Consider the following 23815-nt stretch of genomic DNA (forward strand, 5'->3'; position numbering starts at 1 on the left):
ATCTCGGAGAATCCCATCCTGGCCAACAATGGATGGAGGCAGTAGATTTTGGAAAAATGTAAAAATAAATGATTTGAGGCGGATTCCAAGGATGGGAAAGGCAAATGGACCTCATTCATCACATGCAAATGTCTGTAGGTGATTAGTCACCTGGACCCTCTGACTTCATATTGGAAAAGGTCCAAGTTATATTTAGGGTTTGGCCACACAGACAGAAGTACAAAAATGTGGCACAATTTTTGAATAGGGGCAATTAAAGTATGTGTGCCCATGAAAACAAACAAATACAGAGAAGCAAAGAGAGAGTATTTTATTTTTTCTATAGTTGTATCTCTAATGCTTCCACACCTACCTAGTTACTGGTCAGTTCTCATGTGCATGCGGGCATCCATTCGATATATTTCTTGAGGGCCTACTAAGTCAAACACTGGTCCAAAGGACAGCCAGCTCTATCCAAAGACTTTCTGTAACAGGAACAAATGTATGAAAGAAATCTATATATATACACATACTTGTATATTTTTTTCCAATATAGATATATCTATTTTGATTGTCACCACAGGAAAAAATAAATTCTATTGCCAGACCACCTTAAGAGAAGAAAAAATGTTTTAAAGCGTTATAGACAGTTGGGTTTAAGGGGATTTAAGAGACAGCAAGAGCCTATGGTGTCCAAAGCCAGACAGAACCGCCAGATGCCCTCTCGGCTCAGGTCTGCTCTGGAGGGGCCTCCGAGGCGTCCTCTAGGCATGTGACAGACACTCTGCTCTGGGTGTAAGAGAGACAAAACAGGTGGGGTCCCCTACCCCTGTGCGTGGGGCCCTCTTCCCCGTCCCTGGGGCCCCTGAGAAGACACAAGGAGCAGCCTGGGCAGCTGACAGAGAAAAGGACATGAGCCCAGTGGTGAGGGGCAGACATAGAAGGAGAAGCTTGAGGGTCTTTTTTCGCTTTTAGCGAACACCTACCCTCTTGCTAAACTTGAGCATATTTTTCATGGTGTCCCACAGACCCCAAAGATAAGAACAGTTAAATACGTTTGCAAGAAGTCCTGCCCGGGGAATCTACAGAGCACAGGACGGCAGAAGAACCTTAGACAGATGTGCGGATGGGAGGCACAGACAGGGGCATGTGCACAGGTAGGCCTCATCAGCGTGCCAGGGGGTCCCAGGAGGCGCACACTGCTTCAGGCCATGTTCAGTCCTTTATGGGACAACCAGGCTGCTGCAGTTCACTGGATTTTCCACACCTGCTTTGATGTCACTTGCATTCAAAGTGCAGATCAACAACCGAACACCAACCAACTGGGTGAAAGGAGACTTTCCGCAGTGAGAAGAAAGCTAAATAGATTACGTCTGAGGCCCTCCCTGCTGACACACAAAGGCTTCTTTACAACTGTATCCCTGTAGCCAGGACCACCAGAGACTTCTGGGGAGACCCAGGCCCGTTTTCCAGTGACCCCCAAGCAGCCTTTTAAAATGATATATGACTTGCTCTTTGGCAACACGCTTTCTTAGCCCCTACTGATGCCTGGTGGGCTGATCTAGCCTTGCCCCTTAATTAAGTGGTGTGGTAAAGTCGGTGATAGGAATTTTCCCAGAGAATGTGTTTAACAGTTTTATGCCCCTCCTCCACTTCTGCCTGGGCAACCTTCAAACTCTTTCACTGAGACGCAGGCAGCCCACCTTGGCCCAAGTGCAATGAAGAGTAAACAGCTGTATTGGGGGCTTGCACAGGTGACCCACTGGAAACAGCTGTTAAAAGTATTTCTACTTTTAACAGCATGAAATCACAGCAGCTGACAATGAGAAGCCTCCATGTGACAAGTATGTGACATGTCAACTGGTTTACATCCAAAGTCATATTTAACTCATATGACACTAGCTTGAGGTTGACATTCTTTCCCCATTTACACTGGGAAAAACCGGGGCTCAGAGAGGTTAATCTGTATAAGGAGGGTCCTCCAGCCAGGAATCCAAAATCCAGAGTCAAGGTGACCTGCTATAAGCCCGTTTCCTTACACGCCACACTGCAGGTGGCTCGTGGAGTCCTGCAAGCAAGAGCTAGTCCAGAAGTCCACAGCCTGCAGACTTCTGCTCCCATCCTCTCTGGGTACCGACTTCCCTCTCCTCTTCCAATCAATTAAGTCCAAACGCTAACATCTGAGCTGCAGTGCAGTACTCACCCTAACCTTAATGCTGCCACTCCAGGCCTGATTGATTTGATTAAATCTATAACTCCTTGGGCTGAATAGCAAAGGAGCAAGGAAATGATCTATTGAATAAGTTTTAACAGGGAGGTGGGGAGAGGGTGAACCTGAAGACACTACTGAGCACTTAAACTGAGGAGCTCAGTATCCAGCCGGCTTCTCAGCATGTATTAGGCTATTGATGAGGATACATTATTCAGGCTGGCTAAAGAGTATTTGTCTCCATATGGTGATTAATTGAATTAAAATCCCCACTTCTCTAGAGGTAAAACCTTAATCAGAAACATTACATTTTTCATAGTCAGCATTATATCGTCTTCTAAACTCTGCTTTTAAAAGCTTAGCCCAGAGATGGCTTTTCAGTTTAATTCCATCCCTAAGGCTCTGTGTTGTGGGCACCTACAGGCCCACCTACTCCTAAAACTGTATGAGAACAGTGTGGTGAAGATGGGGCAAGAGCCCCAAGGAAAGGGGGTGTTCTCCAAAGATCAGCCATCAGAGAGAAGCACTGAAGGTCAGCAAGAGGAGCAGGATCAGCCGTGACTGGTTCCAGGCCTGGTTGTGCAGCTCTGACCTTTAGCGAGGGGCCTGCTTTATCTGAGTCACCTCACCTGTGAAACAGCAAATCCTTTCCCCACTCCCACCACACCGCAATCTGGAGGGAATAGATGACATTAAAAAAACACACACACGAAGGCTTTGAATCTTTAGCCGAAGGGCGCTGCAGAAATATAAGATGCTGTAGGTAGCAAAATACGGAGGAAAGACCCCTAGGCTACAAGGCAGGTGCTCAGGGTCCCAGATAGACGTGGAGGTGCCACCAACAGGGCCTTTTTTGGCCCCAGTCTCCTTTCCTTGAAAAAGGGGACTAGGATGACCTAAGATACCATACAAATTTGAATTACTACTGTCTCTCCTTCTCATCTTTCACTCGGTCCACACTGTCCGTTATCCTCCGGCAAGGACTGTTCTCACCCTGATTAGTGCCCAGTCACTGCCTGAGGCCGGGGCTCCTGTCCAGCTGTGTCCCGCGCAGCAGTCTCCAGCCCCACACGGTCTGCCCCACAGTCACCTCCACTAACCACGCAGGTGAGAAGCCTTAGCCTAGGAAACCTCACGGCTCCCGGGTCCTTGGAAGGCTGGCTCAGCACCTTGGCGAGGTCTGCCCCCCCTCCCCAGAGTCACAGGACAAGCAGATGGAAAACAATGGCCACCCAAGATCCCCACACTCCGCCATCTCAGGAACCCAGCCAGATTAACACGTTGCGTGCGGATCACGAGAATCTTCACGAGGGATTTAAACCCCGCCATACGCAACGTGTTAAGATGACTTCTTGGCCCTAATTCTCAGCCAAGGAAAGGCTGTTAAAACCCATGGGCTTCCGACATGCGTGACCATGTCCTTCAGGTCTGGCTGTGCCACCTAAACCTGCAGGGTGGCAGCACCTAAGTTTTGGTACCTGGGGAGTCGGTGGCAGTGGGGGGGGGGGTGGCAAGGAGTGGTGCTGAGCTCAGCATTCAATACCAGGCTGCCAGAATCTCCTGCACTCCCTTCTCCATGGGAAAGGCCTCAGAACCCAAGTATCCCCTGCACACCCCCAGCTGGAGCGACTTGGACCTACCACGAGCCAGCCGGGCCTTGTGGCGGAAACTCTGTGGGGCCTGGAGCTTTTCTGATCCCAAGTGGCTCTTAGGGAGCCTGCGGAAGAGCTGCTGGAGCCTCGAGGTGACTGTCCCGAAGCAGGCAGTGGCCGCCTCCTCATCTCGGCCCTCTGTCATCCCAGCTGCAGGAGATCAATAGCTTCTCTCTAGGCCTGGCGTCAGGGATGGGGGGATGAGTGGGCCCTGGAAGGGCTCCAGGCTTCATGTGACTGAGGTTCTGCTCAAATCAGTCCAGCTTCGCTGCTCTTCCAAAGGAAGCCACAGGCACCTGGGGCCTCAGTGGCCCCAGCACAGCCTAAGCGATGCCTTTTCAATTCTAGCTGAGGTCCTTCCCCTCCACCGCCCCCAGTGGAAAACTTTCTATTCCTGGGGCTTTTAGCTTGATAAGATAAAAATTCCCGCACCAAAGAGGCTGCAGGAAAGAGGCTGCCTGAGCCTCACTCCTCAGTAGCGCCCGTGAGTCTAAAAATCAATGTCTCCAAAGTTTCAACCGATGACAGGAGTGATGGGTTACCTCATACCGTGTGCCTGGCCCAGGAGCTCATTAATGGATTTCTTGGGAATGGCGATTGTAATGCTTTATCAACTGCATAGGCTCCTAAGGGACAACCAGGCTACTTCACATCCTCCAGAGCCGTAGCTTTCAGTCGCTGGGCCCAGAAGGAGGTGGTGTTAAGGGGGTCAGACCATTTATCTGAGACCAGAGACCTGAGCAGAGAAGAGGTGACAGGCAAAAAGAGGAAGAAAGAGAAAATATTTAAAAGGGTGGAAATGTTGTCCTCTTTCCTTAAAATGATGCTCAGAGGGTGTCCCCTCAATGCTAACTCCCAAAAACAACCAAGTCCTGACGGGAAAGTTCCCAGTGGCCCTGTCACTCAGACCAAGAAGGGCGAATGGCACTGGACAGGCAGCAAAACCTTCCAGGAAAACCTCTGGAGAGGGCTGCCTGCTGCCAGGCTGCCCAGAGATGCCAGAACTCATCTGCCAACCGCCAGTTGAGGCACGTTTCGGATGAGGGAGGTCACTGTTCGTGAACCAGAGGAAACGTATCACAGAGGACAGAGGCGTGTGCAGAAATGAAGCGGCATTTGCACATCTGTGCTCTGGTCACCTAGTGTCAGGTCCAGGAAGCCAGCACTCATGAATTTGGAGGTGAGCTCTGTTACTCCTCCTGTAACTGCCAACCTGGCTCCCCTCCTTTGTGCTGTAGTGTTTCCCCACGTCACAGAGAATGCTGAATGGCATCCTATACCCAAGGCCATGTCCGTGGGCCCACTTAGAGAAGAAAATGTTGGTAGAACAAACCTAAGCTACACTCCAGTCCTCCAAATAGGTTCCCCCATCACCTGCCCTTCTCATAGGACATCTGGCCAGGAGGTCCCCATTTTAGGTCACCCCTCACTACAGAGGGGCTCGGGTGCAATACCAACAAAACCTCGTTTGCAAGCTCGACAATAAAAACACATTGTTACAGCTCATTTATTTAATATAGACATTACCCCAGATACTGCCCTTCCTTAGGCCAGGACACTGGTACTCTCTCCCTAGTATTTCCTCAGGGGGACTGGGCTGCACAGTTTACCCAGTAACCTCTGCACCAGAAGAGGGTCACGAGTGAGTCCAAGTCCTGAAATGACACTTGGGGCCATCAGGCAACAGTTGGGAGCCAAGGTTCCCTGCCCCACTGTGACTCTGATCTTGTACATGAGATCTCCAAGAAGGCTCAGGACACCCGCCTGGCTGCGTACAGACCAGGCTGGTATTCCCATCGCTATCCTCAAAGATGAGAACACATGCGTGTCAGGGGGATTTTCAAATATGAGTCACATGCAATGGGAGGAAATCCCTCCAGAATGCCCCATTTGGGCTCAAGGATAAACTGACCTCACTTCTCCTTTCTCCTCACCACAGAGCTGTTCTTTGACAGAGTAAGCAGTTGAAGAATCCAGCAGGAAAGAACTGGCAGAGACAAGAGACAGGGCTTTGGGAGGCTCTAGAATCTTCACTGCTGACCCTTTGAAAACTGGATAGATTTTCTCCTACAGGGATGGCTTAGGAGAAGCATTGTCTAGAAGCAGGGGAATGCTTGAGATAACCTCTTGCTGCCCCTGACACCCAAGCCTTGACCAGATGACCTCCACGCTGAAGAGAGAGTCCAGCCAAGGCCCAACAAAATTTGAAGGAACAGGCTTCACGATCTTAAATTCTGGGTTTAGAATATATTCTCACCTTGAAATACCCTATTCAGATAAAGGTACCTCCAGATTTAAAAAAAAAAAAAAACATTCAGCACCAGAATAGACATTTATGTACTGTATGCTCACCGCTTTCTCTCAAAACTCTCCAGTTACAGCTGGAATCTATTGTTCCATTTGAATAGTGAGGCATCTCTGAGGTTTTTTTGGATTTTTTAATACTTTCAACAGAAAACACAAAACCTCCAGCTTCCATTCAACTTGGATAGAAGAAAACAGCTTCCTCTAACTCAGCAAAGAAAGTAAGTCATGATACCCAAGTGAGAACCTGACCTGGAGACACATCGAGTCAGAGTTGGGGTGGGGGGCTTTCCCCAGACTTGCTCTTCCCCACGTGGTCACACCACGGCCTGGGACAGAGCAGGGGTTCGTTATGCCAGCCTCAGTTGATTTTCCAGTCCCTATCCAACTCTTCTTCACCCTAGCTGTCCCTTCTGAGACTGAACCTAATTTCACCTTGGTTCATGGTTAATCCTGTGTCATGAACTCTGACCCTGGGTCACAGTAAGGAGGCATGAAACAGGAAAAGATCTTCTACTTGCATTTCCATGCCCACCCCCTAAATGCACCCAACACCAATAGGTGGTGGTAGGGAGAGACACACTTGCTGAGATACACTTGTTTCTTTTATCTTGAGGTTTAGAAAAACTTCACCCTTTGTGGTAAGATCGCATGATTTACACACGCTGAAAAACCTATCTAGAAACTAAATGTTGAAACCAGGCTGAAGTGCAGTCAACTCTCAATTATCCAGGCCCTGACTGATTTTCTAGTTTGCATATGGCTAACCCACCACTTGGCTGGCCCTCCTGTTTTTCTGTACCTCGTTTGATGGACATTTCAGTGTTCATTGGAAGAAGGAAGGCAGCTGAATGAGGAAATTCAACTAACTTGCATGTTCAATGACATTAGCGCATAAGGCAAAATGCTATGTTGGGTTCTGGAGCTGGGTTTGCTATAACGGTCTGGGGCATCTTGGAGAAGTCCTTTGACTCACTAAATGCTGTGTCTCCTCATCTGTGAGACGGCCAGGATTCAACCAGCCCTGCCTACCTCACAACCCAGTGTCCTAGAAAACGCGAAGTCGTCTCTGAGGTAAAAGTTATATCCGGTCCCACAATTTCTAGGCCATTCTCAACTCTGTATCTACAGGATATTCCCATCCTAACAGGCTCATAAAACACTAATTTGTATCTCCAGCAAATAGAATGATGATTCTTTCCCAGATCAAGCCTCCAGTAGAAACAAAACGTGAAAGGATTAAAAACAAAAACAAAACAAAACAAAAAACCCAGATAGTTAAAGAACATCACTCTTTTTTTAGGCCTGATTTTAGTGACCCTGTGGTCTGATTTCTTAAAGGTCCATAAAAGCCAACTTTTCATTTTCTCGTAGCTCTAGCCAGTAGCCACTGCAAAAGTCTGGGTAATATCTGCCCCCGCCCTGTAAATGTTTGTTCAAGAAACAGGGACAAACAAGAGCAGAAGGTGGTGTGCAGGCCCTCCACTGGACAGTAAATATGACCTAGCTCACTGTGGTCACAGGTGAGTGACATACTTGGCTACCTGCCCACCACCCCGGGACACATGGGAATGAACAGACTACACTTCCCCACACCACCCTTCCTACAAACCCTCAGCACAATGTCAGAGCACACTTGTCCCCCTGAAGCTGTCAATGGGGCCAGGACAATAGGTGGGGGAGGACAATCCTGAAGAGAACCTGGGACCTTTTACAACAACCAGGGGTCACCAGATCCCTCAGCCAAAACAGTATTCTCCACAGGGAGACTGGGCACATGCTACCAGGCCAGGAAAGACTTCTTCCTCTCCAAAAAGGGCAATATAAAAACCAAACATTACATCTTTCCTTATGGGTGCACATCTCAAGAACTTTCTCTATGCCAGGAACCACAGGCAGGCTAGAACAGAACCCACCTGAAGTTGCCACTATGGCCAAAGACCGAACCATGCTCTGCCTATGTCTCCTGAGCATGGAGTGTGGAGTGTTTCAAAGAACACCCAAATATCACTTCCTCAGGTCTGAGTCACGATAGCCTTGACTTTGAGGGCAGGTCTCCCCATGACAACTCCCTAGCACCAATTTTATTCCACTTCAGCCAGTGCCTCCAGGGACCTGAGCCCGCTGCCCTGTCTGACATCACTACTTCGGCCTCCTTGCTCTGTCCCCAAGCCTAAGTTGGCTCAGCTCCCCTCCCAACACCAAGATCTGGCCCCAAACATGTGGAGAGACATTTGCCAAAACTCTTGGACTGAAAAAACTGAAAGTGACTAAATGTACAACCATCTCTGCAGTCAGGGCTGGCCTTGCCAGCATCAGCTGCTGCCAGCACTTCCCAAGTCAGCCAGGGGAAAGCCGGACTGAGCCCCACAGGAGGGGTGGGTGGCCAAGGTCAGCAGAGGAGGCAGGAGGCCATCTGGAAAGGCAGAAAGCATCCTGCCACCAGCACAGGCCGGACCTGCCAGCATGCTGAGGAGACCACACCAGGGGGTGCTGACTGAGGCATGGGTGGGGCGTCAGGGGGAATGATCTCTTTACATGCTTTGTACACCCACAAATACTCACCCGCCAAAGAATACTCACCTCCTCACCCAAGGAATGCGAACAAGAAGGGCCTCCCATGAGGCCAGAGATGTGTTTACAGCTCTCTCACCAGCCTTAATGGTATCCTGGGCAGGGCAAGAGTGCCCAGCAGCTCCTTCCATGAGGAAACTGAGGAATGAGGGGTGGGTGTGGGGAGCCAAAGAGGGTCCCATGGGACAGCAGTTGGGGGGCTGTCTCTGATACAGAGGTGCTGGGCACAGAGCAAAGGAGGGAAATGGCTTGATAGCCAGAGATGTCCCCAAGGCCTTCCAGGCCAGTCTGGTTCGCCCTAATCCTACCCTGCCCCTCGGCAGGTGGACTGGCGACCCCCACCCACATGAGACCTCAGCAGAGGCCTCCCCGAGTTCTGACCTCAGGAAGCTATTCCGAGGATGTGTGGCAGGAACAATGAAAACACTTTGGGCTCTTCAGAGAAAAGGCACAATTGACCTGCAAAGAATTCTTCCGGTGTCATTCTCCCAGTGGGCTGGGCCTGCCCTGAGCCTCAGCCACCCCTCTAGAGCTTTTGGCGCCTGCCCAGAGCAGGTGAGTCACTTCACCAGCCAGTCAGGGCCTTTGGGGCTGAGTTGGGGGCTGTCCTTCCCCTGTCACTCAGGGCCTAGCTGCCAGTCTTGTCATAGGCTGATTCACTGGTAAACTTGGGGAGAAGAGAGAGGATCCCAGACCAAACCCTCAGTGTAGAGGGGAGATGTCAATTCACGTCCACCTAATAACTTGCAGGGTCAGCAGGCGAACACACACGTTCATTACCAAGTCTAATTAGGCAGGCAGACAAGCGGCATTAATCACTTTTGACTGTACCTGGGATTCAAGCCCCTCTCACTCCATAATCAGAAAATTTCATGCTCTGATGATAAAGCCTACATTTAATCCTTTCACTTCCATCTTTTGAGAAGACAGGAAGCGGGGAGGAGAGGAAACAGGCACCGCTTAGGGACCTCAAAAGGCCTCTCTCAGCATTCCACGTCTTTTCTCTGTCCCTCCACACTCCACTAGGATCTTTCTCAAGAAGACGACGCCAGTTAGAGTCGGGGACGGAGAGGGACGGGAAGTGGCAGATTCCACATCTGTAACAACACAGCATCCCTCTCTGCTTCATTTTCCTAACATCCAAAGCCAAACATGGGTCTGAATCTATGAAAATACTTCAAGCCACACACCTCAGCACTGGGTGGATGCACTGGACAAATAAAACATCACCCAAGCGCCCAGGGTTCCTGTACAGGGAGAATCACGTCAATGTCCCAGTAACCTCTTCTAGAAAGAACCCACGACAAGGCGTGGGCCTGCGGGACCTGACGGCTGTCACATGGGTGGTTCCAGTCTGCAGAGACAGGCGGGTTAAGCCCAGCCATTCATGCAGTGACAAGACAGGGCTGGAAAGGCTAGACAAGGGGCCCTGTGAGATACCAGCCTCATTCACCAAGAAAGTCCCCCTTCCCCACCCCTGAAGACCATGGCAAATGCCTCATACTCACACCATCATTAATGTCTATCACAGGAAGGGGAAGTTAGGATGATAAGCCCCAGGGCCCCCCTTTCAACCCTTTAATTCCAATCACTTAACACTTCATAGCTCTGAACAACGCCCCTTCCAGAGAGAGACCGGCTCCAGGAGCAGACGCACGGCACTCACTGGCAGTATGCAAGGTATGTCCAAGCAATCCTCTTGGTTGAGTGGGACTTAGGTTTCCCCATATTCCAGATCAGTCTCTGGTCCAGGAAGGCTTACACATCCACCAAAATGAGGTGAAAGGTCAAATGTCAACCCAATGTGCCTTCTACAGAGAAAAGGGTCTATGATCTGTAAGGGATATTCCCTGAGAACAAAGCTAAAACGCGGTTGTTGAGGTTTGCATGTTGACCATTCCCTGGAGTGCTGGAAATGGATATTCTCACCACTACCACTGCCCCCACGCCAAAACACACGCACACATTCACACAATCACCTCTCTCTGTCTCTCTCTGTCTCTCTGTCTCTCTCTCCTCCCACCAATTCTCATTGGCTTTCCTTCTCTATCTAACAAACATGATTCCTTCCATCCTGGAAATTAATATTAACCCTGAACTGCCCTGTTGGCAAATCCAGCATTAACCAGAGCTCAGATACAGACCTTGAAGCAGGGGTAAGCTTAAATTACAGGAACTTTCACTAAAAAGGCAGGCAGTTTTCTAAAAGCTTCCCTTATTAAAAGCCATTTTGCCAACAGGGCTCCCACCCAGTGTCAGCCTCCTGCTCACACCCACTGCCCTTCTGGGTATGTCATTCACATACCCACTGCCCTTCTGCTTGTTTCCAAGAGCAAGGAGATTTAATACTAATAACAAGCTGCCACCTTCATCAGCCACTACTTACTGAGCCTGTGTTCTACGATACAAAGACAAGGTGCCAGTATCTTGGTGACCACTAAGCCACTGACATTCTGTGAGGATGCTCCTCAGCCAGCAGGCAGAGTGACCGTTTCTAGAGGACACTGATACCTGCACTTCCTGGGATACTCAGGGCACTCGCTACCCCACTTAGCTAAGCCACCAGACAGCGTCTGAAAACTGTACGCATTGCTTGGAAAGGTGATCCCAAGAAGTGTCCCAAACCCAGACAAATTGTCACAACTGTTGAGTGGGAGGGGATAATAGTAATATTCACATTGCATTAAACATTCATATTGCATTTTTTAGGCACTGTTCTAAGTGCTTTATATATATTAATTCATTTAATTCTGACATTAACATGATGAAATAGGTAACGTTATTTTCCCCATTTTTTAAAACAAGGAATCAGAACACAGAGATTCCCAGGGTCACATTGAGACTCGGTGGCAGAGTTCACACCCTGGATTCACACCCTGGATTCACACCCTGGGATTCCAGTTCCAGGCTGTGCTCTTCATCATTGCAAACTGCTGCCTTTTACAAGTCGTACTTCAGACCCTTGCTTTTTAGAACAAAGATAAAATAAAGCAACCCTGCCATGGAATTAGACCTTCAGTTTAAAGAAAGATGCTCAGTGAGTCCGGCCTGCTGGGTCTCCCCCTACCAGTTCTCATTTGCACATCAGAATATTTCTTAATTGTTCCCATCCAGCCACAGGCCCACTGTTAAATATGTGTAATGACAAACAGACTCCTCTCCAGAGCCCCTTGATTCCAGCTCTGCTCTCTCGCTCTCTGGTGTTCAGATATCCCTGGTTGGTGTTAAACCTATGCAAGTGCCACCAAGTCACCCAAAGTCAGAGGAAATGTCCCTGCACCTGGGTCTTCCTGCCATGAGGAACTATTTAGGAACTAATCAAAGGAAATAAAGTCTGATGTGAAGTTAACATCAATTCATGTAGTCATAGAGTATCATGTATATGCACATACAAACACACAAATACACTGTTATCACCACCACCCCCAAATCATAAAACTGTGCAAAATGTTCAACAATTGATATAGTCCCCAAGCATCTTAATACAAAATAAAATTCCAGTGAAGCAGATTCCCGGGAATTCCACACAATAAAACCCATTACAGTGAGGGTACTGCCTCTGTGTCGACAGGGTTGGTGATCATAGTAAAGTACCCAGGACCCTTGAAAAGGCCAAAGCTGCCAACACATCCGAGGGCATTCAATTCTACGGGAAGGTCAGGGGCATTTACCAGTGACAACAGCCCTCCACCCACAATACACACCTCTATAACTTTTGCTCTTTCCTTTTTAAATGGCATCTGAACTGTGAGTTCTGGTGTTGGAGGGAATAGCACCCCTTCCCCCTCCAATCTTCCCCTTCCATTTAACCCTGGCTTAGAATCTGAGCGCTCTTCCCCTGCAACCAGCTGCAATGGGAGGCAGACTGTACAGCCTCAGCTGTGGACCGGCTGCAGAGAGGCAAGGTAGGGTTTTCCTGATGTGGAAGTAGCTGGTGCTGTCCAACGGTGCAGCTAGATGGGATATCGTGGGGGAAGGGCCCTTGCTGAAAGATGCAAACCACAATCCATTTCCAGAGATGCTTGCTAGAGTTATGCCATTGTCTGTGCTTTGTGCCTCAGATATTTTAAATACATATATAAACACATAAACACATGGATATCCTCTGCCAAACATGGACAATAGCAAAAATGGGGGGATGGAGGTGGGGAGAGGACACCCATGAAAAAAACACACACATCTAAAACTGTAGGAATAAAAAAATAATAAACTCCCAAGAATATTGCAGATTGGCTCAGAAAATCTGCGCACTGGGTGCCTAGTGTTTATTATAGTCAGGTTTGAGAAGAGCCTCAGGAGGAGGCCGGAGGGGCTTGAGAGCTCTGGGGAGGAAGGGACCAGGCCAGAGTTGGGTAATTTTAGAGCATGAGGACAGATGCAGTTACATAGGAGGAAGAAGAGGAGGTAGCAGGGCAGAGTCAAACATTAGAGCAGAGGCCAAAGGTTTGAGGGGCCACCAGAGGTAGAAAGCAGGAGGGGGCACAGGTCCAGGGTGACCTGGACTCTCTTCAGCCTCACAGCTGTTTCTATCCAAAGCCTAACCAGGTCTCCTTCCTGTCCCAACAGGGCCCCCTGGAGGATGTACCATACGGGGACATGTACCATGGGCCTATACCATAGATGAACAAACATGCCATTTTGCCATTAACCCTTAATAAGCACGGGTCAAATAGCCATCTCAATATCAGTTTCACTCTCACAACCCACTCTCAAGAACCTACAACAAAAGCAAGAGGGTGTTCAGGAGACAACGGAATGACCTTGCGTCTTCCGCCATCAACCCCAACCTGCGTGTGTGTATGTGTGTACACACGTGTGTATCTGTGGTGGTGGGGGGTAGGTATGCACCTGTCAGGAGAAGGTATTTACTAAATACCGCAGAACCAAATCTGGGCAGTAGGCAGTCACTAAAGGATACCTGACAGGGGACTAAGTAGCCGTCTCCAGGGCTTATCTCCCTTAAAGTTGAGGAATCCCCTGGAGCCGGGGAGGGCAATGCCCTCTCCCGGTCCCAGCCGCTCGCCCGTTGCCTGCGGTCTTCCCGCGCGCCCCTCCCCTTGGCCACCCTCATACTCACTAGCGCAGCGCAGCGCCTGCTGCAGCACTTCTTGGCCGCACAGGTCACACCAGCCTCTGCCGCTCCGCAGCGCCAGTTCCGTGAAGCAGTGCCCCTCGCCTCGCTCCGCCGGGACGCGGGGATCCTGCGGCTGCTCGAAGATGCTCCGCACGTCGCGGGGTCGGGGCGCTCCAGGCCGCCGCCGCAGTCTCTGCTGCAGACCAGGCCGGAGAGGGCGAGCGGGGCGGGAGGCTCGGGGTGGGGGCTCCGGGTCCCCTCGGGCAGCCCTTCGGGCGCTGCGCCCCTCGTGCGCCCCGGGCGCAGTGGAGAGGGGCGCGGGGGCACAGCGGCACGAGGACCGGCCGGGCGGCGGCGGCGGCGGCGGCTCCGGGCCGCCCAGGCTCTGCAGATAGCGCGGCGGTTCTGGGTCCAAGAGCAGCCGGTACGGGCGTTGCCCGATGGCCGGGGACGCCATGGCCATGCCAGGCACGCGGCGGCGGCGCTACTCCCGAGTCCTCCTCGAGAGGAGGGCGGCCCCAGACCAGCGGCCTTTAAAGGGACCGCAGGCTGCGGGGCGGGGCGGGGGCGGGGAGACTCCGGAGAGGCAGGAAGGACGACCCCAGGGAACCGCGGACCAACCAAGCCGCAGGGTTGGCAGTGGGGGGCGCCCGAGTGGGTGTGGATTTCGGGGCGTCTTCAGGAAGCGGACTGGTCAGCTGGAGGATTTCGTATGGGAAAGGCTCTATTCGCTACAACTCAGAAGAAGCATTTCTGTAGGGGGCCGTCTGCCTTCAGCCCGCCTCTATCCCCCTCCCATCATTTCCCCGCACACCAGCCACCCCCACCCGCACCCCAACACGCCCAGGTGAGAGGGCGGGCGGAAGGAAGGGCCTGGGAGCTAGCAGGGAATGGAGTCTAGCGAGAGGTCCATGGCTGGGTGGGTGTCCGCCCGCCACGCTCCGTGTTTCCCGCGGACCGGAGGGACGTGCTCCTTGGCGCTTTCTCCCTCCCCTCCCCGCCTCACCGTGACCCGACCTTCCCCCCCCCCGCCCCCGCGCCCGGCGAGCCAAGCCCCGCACTAGCCGGAAATGCTCGGCTCTCGCTCTCACTCCCGCAGCCGCGCGGATGCCGGAGAAGCGCGGGAACGCGCCGGGGGCGGAGGGGACGCTGCAGATGCTGACCCCAAGAAGCGGCCCCCCGCGGCGGGCGAGGCTATCCGCGTGCGACTTTCGCTCTCCGTGGATTTCCCCTCTATCAGCAGCCCTTCCCGGTAGGATATTCCTTGCCCAGAAGAGTGAGGTTAGGGTAACCACGGGCCCTGATTGTGAGAACACTCTGGCGGCCCGTGGGTTGGGAGAGCTTTACTTCCAAAATCAAACCCTCCTGTCCCCCGCTGTTATAATTACTGTGGAAATACCAGCCCCGCCCCCACACACACACCAAAGCCCTACTTTGCATCTGATAGTGACAGCTCACCTGTGGGACCCAAAGACAGATCCCTTTGCTCCCAGCATCACGACCATCTCCGTCGCCCCCCACTTTAATGCTCTGCTGTCGCCGTCTTGATAGCCTTAATAATTTTTTAACAAAGGGCCCACAAATTATATAGCGGGTCCTGATTATCTCTCATGGGTGAGGAAACGGAACTTCTGGATCTTGGAACTTGCGTCTTGACATAGACCAGTTGTGTGACCCTGGGCCCTCTTTACCTGTATGGCTTTCTTAACTGTAAATTAGTCTGGGAATGAGGGGACAGGTGGATGCTGTTGCCGTCCTTACCAGCTCCACCACGCTGACTCAGTGATCACTGCCTGTCCTCTTAAAACTCAGGTAGGGGTTGGTTGGTTTATCAGAAGTCACCAGAAACCAACTTTGGGAATAGTCTAAAATTCTTCTAGCTCTCAGACTCCTCCTCCTCTTCCCAGGCTAGACATGGGTCTCCCCCTAGTGTCTGATGGGGGGAACCTCCACCTTTGCTTTCCGTTTTCCCCCAGAGTAATTTTTAGGTAAGTCCTAGCATTTCTAGTCTAGTGGCCAGGGAATTCCCAGCCTGCTTTGGTCCGTGGCTTCTCCCTCAGGGCAGGGATGGGCATAGAGTCCTCTGCGTTTGTAGCAGAGGACACGTCGCAGGGTCCCTGGATCTCACCAGAGGCTGGAAATTCTCACCTCATGACGTGGTTTCTGGGTAGGTGGGAAGAATGACCCACAGCAACAAACACCACAGTGCTACAAAGAGGAGTTGAGATGAAGAACTGTGAGCCACCAGCCACCCCCTTCTCCCCTACTCCACCTTTCCTCTCCCCCGTCTGAAATTTGCTTTCTCTACATCAGCAGTTTTCAAACTTTGGCATGCATGGGAATCACCCCGAGGGCTTGTTAAATCACAGATTAGTGCACCACCACCACCACCACCACCCCCATACACACACAGAGTTTCTGAGTCCGTGTGTCTGGGGCAGAGGTTTGATATTTTGCATTTTTAACAAGTGCCCAGGTGGTGCTGATGCTGCTGTTCCAGGAACCACACTGCTCCAGATCTAAGATGGTGATAAGAGAATGGGTTTCTCCATCCTTTTCCCCACAGGGCAGGTGAAGTGCAGTGGGACATGACTGAGCAAAACCCAATGGGAGGGCTATTCTGGAATGCTTTCAGCTGAATGTTTAAAAAGGAAAGTACAGTTTGCCTCTTATTCCCATCTCTCCCACTTTTTTCTGCAAGCTGGCTCTCAGGGTTGTGCAGAAACCTGTACTGCATATAAATATTTGCTTGTTTCCACTCGGTGTTATCTATCCATCTCCACCAACTTGAGACTCGTTCTGGAGCTCACTCCCACCCAGGAGTGAGTGAGGCTTAGGGTGTGGACCCAGTGTGAGCTCTGGGTGCCAGCTTGGTGTGGCAAGAAGAGGGGACCTGGCAAAGAGTTCATTACTGGCTGGCAGTTATGAAATGACATTTGTGAAAAAATTGCCAGCAATCACATCTATGCCCTTTACCACCACCCCACCCCCCAAGCATGAGTTTGGTCAACTCAGGCCAGATTCCCAGGATAGAGAGGCTCATCGAATGAGTGTCTCCTCTGGCCCTGGAAGACTGAAGACTATATGGAATAATCAGGCATAACAAAACAAACAAACAAACAACAACAACAAAAAACCCTTCCCCGTTGCCTGAGCTGTACAGAAAAATGCCCTGGTTTCTGTTTTCCTGAAGCAGCTATGCAGCAGGAGAAGGGGAGTGCTGGCTGCTCTCAGCACTGAGTGGGGGAGGATACCCCCACTATGCAGGCCCAGAGCCATACATTTAGCTTCTGGGATGGGAACAGAGATGAAAATGGAGATAGCATAACTTCATGTAACCAATCCAAAAGTTTATCAAGTTTATCTTAAGGTTCATCTCCCTGAGCCAAGAAATTGAGGTCTGGAGAGGTAGTTGCCTTGCCCGAACCCAGCAGAAGCCTCTCTGCCTGTGACTTGCTCCTCTGATGCCATCTTTCCCAGCACAGTCCAGTCCTGTCCCTTCTTCCTTGAAAGAACATCCCCTCCCTCCCACCGCGTGCATCTCATTCCTTAGTGCTCCCAAGGGAAGCACAAACTACTAAGTAAACTCTGTTTTCATTGTAGGGTCAGGGCGATGTCTGGTGCTTGAACTGCAGCAGTGTTTAGTTCAGTCTTTGTCATGCAGGCTACAAGGGTAAAACCACAGCATCAGCAGGGGAGACACCGCCACCGTGAGCTTTTCCCTATGTTAGCAGATCCCCTTGGCCCAGAGCCATCGACTTTTTCTGTTTGTGACTCACTCCCTGAGGAGTGGGGATGCTGTTTTCACTTTTGACAGGGGAAGGATTATGATAGTGATTTTGGGTGTGTGGTCGGTGTGTGAAGTCATTTCCGAGGTGGTCCCAGAGAGTGTCGGTTCCCCCATTGGGTGAGTTGTTTCAAGGCTGTCCCCCAACCCCCTACTGAGCTTCCTAGTAGGAAGGAAAAGGGAAGGACACAAGTGCCCTGACTTTCCGAAGGGGAAGTTTTTGGTTTTGTTTGGCTTTGAGGCATTTGAAGTCTCCTGAAATCCCCGAAGCGTTTAGGGACCTCCCAGTGACTCTGACAGCACTGCTCTCTGTATAGGACCACTGCACCTGTCAGGACAGGTTAGGTTACGCAGCGGTGGTAATCAACCCCCAAATCTCCGTGCCTTTAAACCAGAGACTTTTTCTCTCACTCACATACCCTTTATGTTTGGCAGGGGGGCTCTGTTCATCAAAGCTACTCAGGGACCTCATCTAATTTTGCCAGTCAGCATGCCAGAGGGAAGTCGAGAGAGCCTGGAGGGTCCTCCACCAGACTTTAAAAGCGCCAGTCACTTCTGCTCACAATTCATTGGCCAGAACTAGTTACACAGCCCAGCCTACATGAGGGAGCAAGAAGTGCAACCCTGCCATGTGCTCAGAATGGGGAAAGAGCTCATCACTACCACAGTCTCCAAAGGCACAGAGCAGCTATTTATTTAACAAGCAATTATTAAATATCCACGATATATCAGGTGCTGTTCTGGGCACTAAAGGTACAGCAGTGACAGACATGTTCCTGAGGCTTACATTTTAGTGGGAAGGCCAAATAATAAACATACAAACATAAGTGTAATACAATGTCAGGTTATAACTATTATGATGAAAAATGACGCACATTAAGGGAACAGAAAGTGACAGGGGCTGATATTAGATTGGGTGGTCTCTGAGGAGCAGACATTTAAATATAGACCTGAATGGAGAAAGCCCTGTGTCTCTGAGCAAGGATGGTACAGACTGAGGCAACAAGAGGTATGACAGCCCCACACCCCCACTTTCCCAAACTGTATGAGCATGAATTTGTGTCCCCAAACCCCACCTCCAGAGACTGATTCAGTAAGTCTGGATATTGTCCTGTATTTTATAAGAGAGTTTGATTAATGTGACTCACAGACCATGCTTTGAAAATGCGACCAAGGCAGTAGGTTGTGGGATTGTGTGACCGCTCCACAGACATTTGAGAGAAAACACTCTGACCCTTGCTAATTGCAGGATTCTAGCTCTCCGAGCCGCTTCCGTCCCTTCTTGGGCAGCTTGTTACACACACAGCTCAGCCTCCCAAGGAAGTAGATGTTGTTTGCAATGTGTAATTAGGGTCAGTAATACCTTCCATTGCTAGACTGTGAGCAGGGACCATGACAAAATGTTGTCAGGGCATTAAAATGTTTGTGAAAGTCCCTTGAAAATCATCATGTTACACGTATTTACTCAGGAAATGCACATCGAACACCTATAATGTGGCAGGCACTCTTGGCTTGAATGACTTCCTCTTCGTGGCCACTCTGTGAAATGGCTGGAACTCCTGTCTTACAGATGAGAAAACGGAAGCTCCGAGAAGTCATGTGACTGGCCCCAAAACGTGTCACAGTCTGGACTCAAATCCATGATTTTGCCTTTGCACTGCCCAGCTGATGTGGTAAAAGAGACAGTGTTTAAAAATCTCTGATCTCTCTTTGTAGGTGCAGTTTAAAGATCAGCAAAATCTTGCTCCATTTTTCTTTCCCTATCAAATCCTGTTTTGACTTTCAAGGTCTAGTCCAAGTGCCAGGTCTTCCACAGAGCCTTCCCGAGTCACCGAGAACTAATTCATCACTCTTTCCTCTGGGCTGTCATTGTCGCTTGTGTCTCTAATATTACATCCTAACATGAATCACAATTAAAATTTTAAATTTCTGCCTCCCTCACTTGGGTCTTGTTGGTCTTTCTGATCAGGGCAAATAGGAGATGCTCCTTAAATGCTTAATGAATGAACGCTGCTGTGGCTCCCCACCTGTACCTAATCCAGGACTTAACTCTTTTTTTTTGGGGGGGAATATTGGGGAACAGTATGTTTCTCTAGGGCCCATCAGCTCCAAGTCAAGTCGTTGTCCTTCCATATAGTTGTGGAGGGCGCAGCTCACAACTAGAACACTGAGGCAGAGTTTGCAGGTGTCCTGCAGAGGACATGTGAATGGCACAGCATGGGCAGATCCACTGAAATAGGCGCTGCTCCCCCCGCCCCTTACAGCTGAGGCAGAGAAGCCATTCTAACGGTTCACAGGCCCAGGTGGGAATTCAACCGGCAACCCTGTTAAGAGCTCAGGCTCTAACCAATTGAGCCATCCAGCTGCCCAGGACTTCACTCTTAACATCCCTTTAAGCCATGGCGTCTGTGTGAGGGGTGGGGGTGGAGGGAGATGAAGGAATTGTCTGATCCAGGGAGAGCAGAAGGTGCTAAAGACCTGCAGGGCCTGGGTGAAAGTGGGGGTGGCACTGGAAACTCCAGTTAAGACTCATGTACATGCTCCAAAGTTGCTGGTCGCTGGGGTGGGTTTCCTGACTCTAGGTGCTAGTAACTGGCCAGGGGTGAGGGCTGGTAGGTCACCATTCCCACTACAGGGGACGGGGCTTTCTTTGTGTCACCAAACTGAAGCGCTCCCATGGCGATCATGTAGGTCTTTGACAGGGCTTGGGGACAAGAAGGGCAAACCAGGGTGGGAATGAGCAGGCATCGGAGGGCTCCCTGCTGGGTGCGAGTGGGTGGGCTTGTTTTCAAGCAGCTCAGTGGCTCCTCCTCTGTCTCAGTTATGGAACTTTCCCATCCCAGGCCACTATGCCAGGCTTATGATAAGAATTGTTTGTGTGTGTATGTTTCTTATTTCTGTGTTGGAAAAACTCAGATATTCCAGGCACTTTCGTCAGCAGCTTTTTCTCCTCAGGCAGAGGGAAGCCTCCAAGCCACAGCCACTTACATTCCAGCACTAAGCCAGCTCTGGGCTCGTCGCTGTGGCAGGAAGCCATGGACTGGGATTGTGACAGGCCAGCAGGAGAAGAGTGGCCTGGATGACCTCACAGGCTATCCCTGCTCCCACCCCCGTCCACCACACACCCCTCTCTCCTCTGTGTGTGTCTTGTTCCTCTCATGTCTGCTCCTTCTCCCCATCATTCTCTCTCCCTTTCCCTCCCCTTCCCTCCATTTCTCTCCATTCTTCTCCCCTTCCTTCCCATCCTCTCTCCTTTCCTCACTCCCTCCCTCTCTGTCTGGCAAAGGATACAAGGAAAGGACCCAACTGTTTCAAGTGCCTGCTGTAATTCTGAGCTTCCGAGAGAAACAGAACTGTAGCTACTTCGGGTCATCCTGGCCCGTTCCTTGTCACCTCCCATTGGGGCTGCCTGATTCAGGAGCCTTTGTAAGATGGAGGGAAAGGAATCCAGGAGTCCCACCCTTCACAAAATCATGGAAGCAGTTTGGAAGTGATCCCCAAATGACCAGCGCTGGGAATCCTTTGAGCTCTCCCCTGCTAAAGTGAGGCAGGCCCATGAGAGCAAATGGTGGGTCCAGTAGAAAAGTGGGCAGGCCATTGTGGAGCTCTCCCCTGTCCATTAGAACGGCTTCTCTGCCTCAGCTGTAAGGGGGGGGGGAGGTGCCTATTTCAGTGGATCTGCCCTGCTGGGTCATTCACGTGTCCTCTGCAGGACATCTGCAAACTCTGCCTCGGTGTTCTCAAACTTCAGCTTGTGTAAGAATCACAGCGTGATGAGGGGGGAAGCTCTCAACAATGCAGGATCGTGGGCCACACACTTGTCGACTGGAATCCGGAGGTGTGTGGGGTCCCAGAATCTGTGTTTTGAACCCGGACACCAGCCTATAAAGAGGAAACTACGTGGATTCTGAGACAGACACAGAGATGCAGCCCTGCAGCATCACAGTGCAGCGAGCATTCCCAGGCCCTGCAGAGCTGGCTGCACACCTGCCTGACAAACTGGGACATGCCCCCGTCTCCTCCCTTTAACTTGAGCCGGCCTGTTCTAAGAGGCCATGGATCTGACTGCTGTGTGGATACTTCCCAGATACTTGTGACTGATCTGAGCCACTGACAGCCTCTCTGACATGCGAGTGGTGTTTCTTCACCCACCTTGTATGGGGGGCCTCAGAGCCGAGGGGGGTGGGGTGGGGAGGGTGGGCAGAGCTCACATTGTGTTTCAGGCACTCTGTGGAAATATCTAATCTAGTCCTACCCATAAAAAGATGTACCTTTAAAATACCCGTTGGACTTGACCTAAACCTGTTTCTTTGGCTCCCTGGGGAAAGACCCAAGTTCCTTAGTGCGGCCTGTGAGGACCTTTGGTTCTGGCGCCTCCCTTTTCTCACCATCGACTTCCTACTTCTGTTAGGTTGGTGCAAAAGTAATTGCGGTTTAACAGGTTAAAAATAATTGCAAAACCCGCAATTACTTTTGCACCAACCTAATACTTACTCTCCAGTGACACGAATACTTGTGATGCTTTCCATGCCGAGGCTGGAGCTGTTCCCACTGCTGGATGCCTTCCATGCCTTCTTTCCTAGGTAACTCAGCTTATCTGCCAAGCCCCCACCCTGGAGTCCTCTGCTCCCCAAGTCCGTCCCCAACACCCTCTCAGACTAAATCAAGCATCCTGCCCTGTGGTGGTGATGACAGTGAAATGAGACGGCACTTGAGCTGTGCATTCCCATCACAGCACTCTCCTCATGACACTGAAATGCCTGCCTCCCCCGAGGTGAGCTCCTCAGGGGCAGGCAATGCATCTTAGTCACTTGGTTCACTGCAGCTACTTACTTCACGTCTGAGGAACTGAACAGTCTCTTCATTTTAAGTGTTATATTCGGAATCGCCACAGAGAACAGTGAGGGAAGTTCAAGAGGTCTTCAGGTACCTGAGTAGCTTACAAGGTTCTTCGGGCCATGGGCCTTGGTTCAGTTGCTTACTCCCTGCTGAGATGGAATCACAAGCTCTGCAGAACTTCAGGTGGGTGGAAGCACCCACGCCAGTGGCTCTGCCCAACACAGGAACAAACTGAAGCCTTTGAGTATGTCCCCTGATAGGCTTTGCTCACGAGATCATACAGCCTGGGTCATATCATCCCGCAACAATCTGCACTTGGCTTGCAGGCATCCCCTGGCTCTCTTGCTGAGCTCCACCAAACACGTGGCGTCCAGAGGCAGCCACAGCTGCCAGGGAAAACCCACTGTGGGATTTCCCTGCAGAGCCATTAAAGAGCCAGAAGAGCCTGAACTCATGCTGGCAGAGCCGACCATAGGTGGCCCAGTGAGCAGAGGCTGCAGTTGGCTCCTGGGGCCCCAGAATCAGAACCCACTAGGCTTAAGTGACCCATGGGCATATATGAAGCCACTTAGGCCTGATGTAAATAACCCCCCAGCAACCCTCCCCTAGATCTTTAGACATTGCTTGTCTTTCCGTAGAGAAGCTTGCATGGAGGATGTCAGATGCCAGGACCCAGCTTGCCTCTCTTGTGTCCCGACAGGTCAAGCAGAGGGGCCTCTGAGGACATGGAGACAACAGGAAGTTAGGCAGGAAGGATTTCTGGGGCTACGCGTAATATTGTCTTCATGCTTCAAAGCACAAAGTAGGGCTTCTCACCGGTCTCCTTCCCCTGTTGGGGCTACTTTACTGCATACCCGTCCCCTAATCCCTCTAGGCCATGTGGATAGTCCAGCTCTGTTAAGGGACCCTGGAGGCACTGGAGGGGAAAGATTAAATTTGCACAAATTTGAATGCCTTACCCAGGTACCATTTTACTTCTAGACAAAATGAAGGAATGCTCCAAACAACCCACAGCAGTCCTCAAACCCAATATTTAGGACACAGCCTATGTTTTGAATAGTGGTGGGGGGTGGGGAGAAAGCAGTAAGCACTTAGATGGTGGATTTGAGGTTAAACAAAAAAGACCTTCTTTCTCCCCATGTTCCGGGCCCATTATACAGGAGTCAGGAGAAGGAATGGGAAGGCAAGCCTTTCCAGCTGGAGGCCAGCTTCCTTGAGCTCTTCCTTTAAATTAGGGTCCATTCAGAGGAAAGGCAGGAATAAGGAAGTGACCAGTCCCAGCTTCATTTCCCAATTCTTCTCGTAGATCCCAACCCTGGGCCTGTTGGGACGCCCAGCACACCCAGTCGCGATCCTTCCCCTGCGACACACACAGCCCAGCGAGCGCCACTCAGAAA

General features: G+C 50.9%; 1 protein-coding gene across 1 annotated transcript in view; it reads right to left on the reverse strand.

The window, feature by feature from the left end:
• RASSF5 (Ras association domain family member 5) overlaps positions 1-14572 on the reverse strand; it is a 69993-nt gene extending 55421 nt beyond the window's left edge. The window contains exon 1 of the mRNA XM_019752477.3: positions 13796-14572. Coding sequence (XP_019608036.2) covers positions 13796-14255 — 460 coding nt within the window. The 5' untranslated portion in view covers positions 14256-14572. The remainder of the gene's footprint in view (positions 1-13795) is intronic.
• Between the last annotated feature and the right edge of the window lie 9243 nt (positions 14573-23815).

This window comes from Rhinolophus sinicus, chromosome 11, assembly GCF_057876585.1.
Source record: "Rhinolophus sinicus isolate RSI-liver-muscle chromosome 11, RSI-T2T, whole genome shotgun sequence".
In the NCBI taxonomy this organism is placed as follows: domain Eukaryota; kingdom Metazoa; phylum Chordata; class Mammalia; order Chiroptera; family Rhinolophidae; genus Rhinolophus; species Rhinolophus sinicus.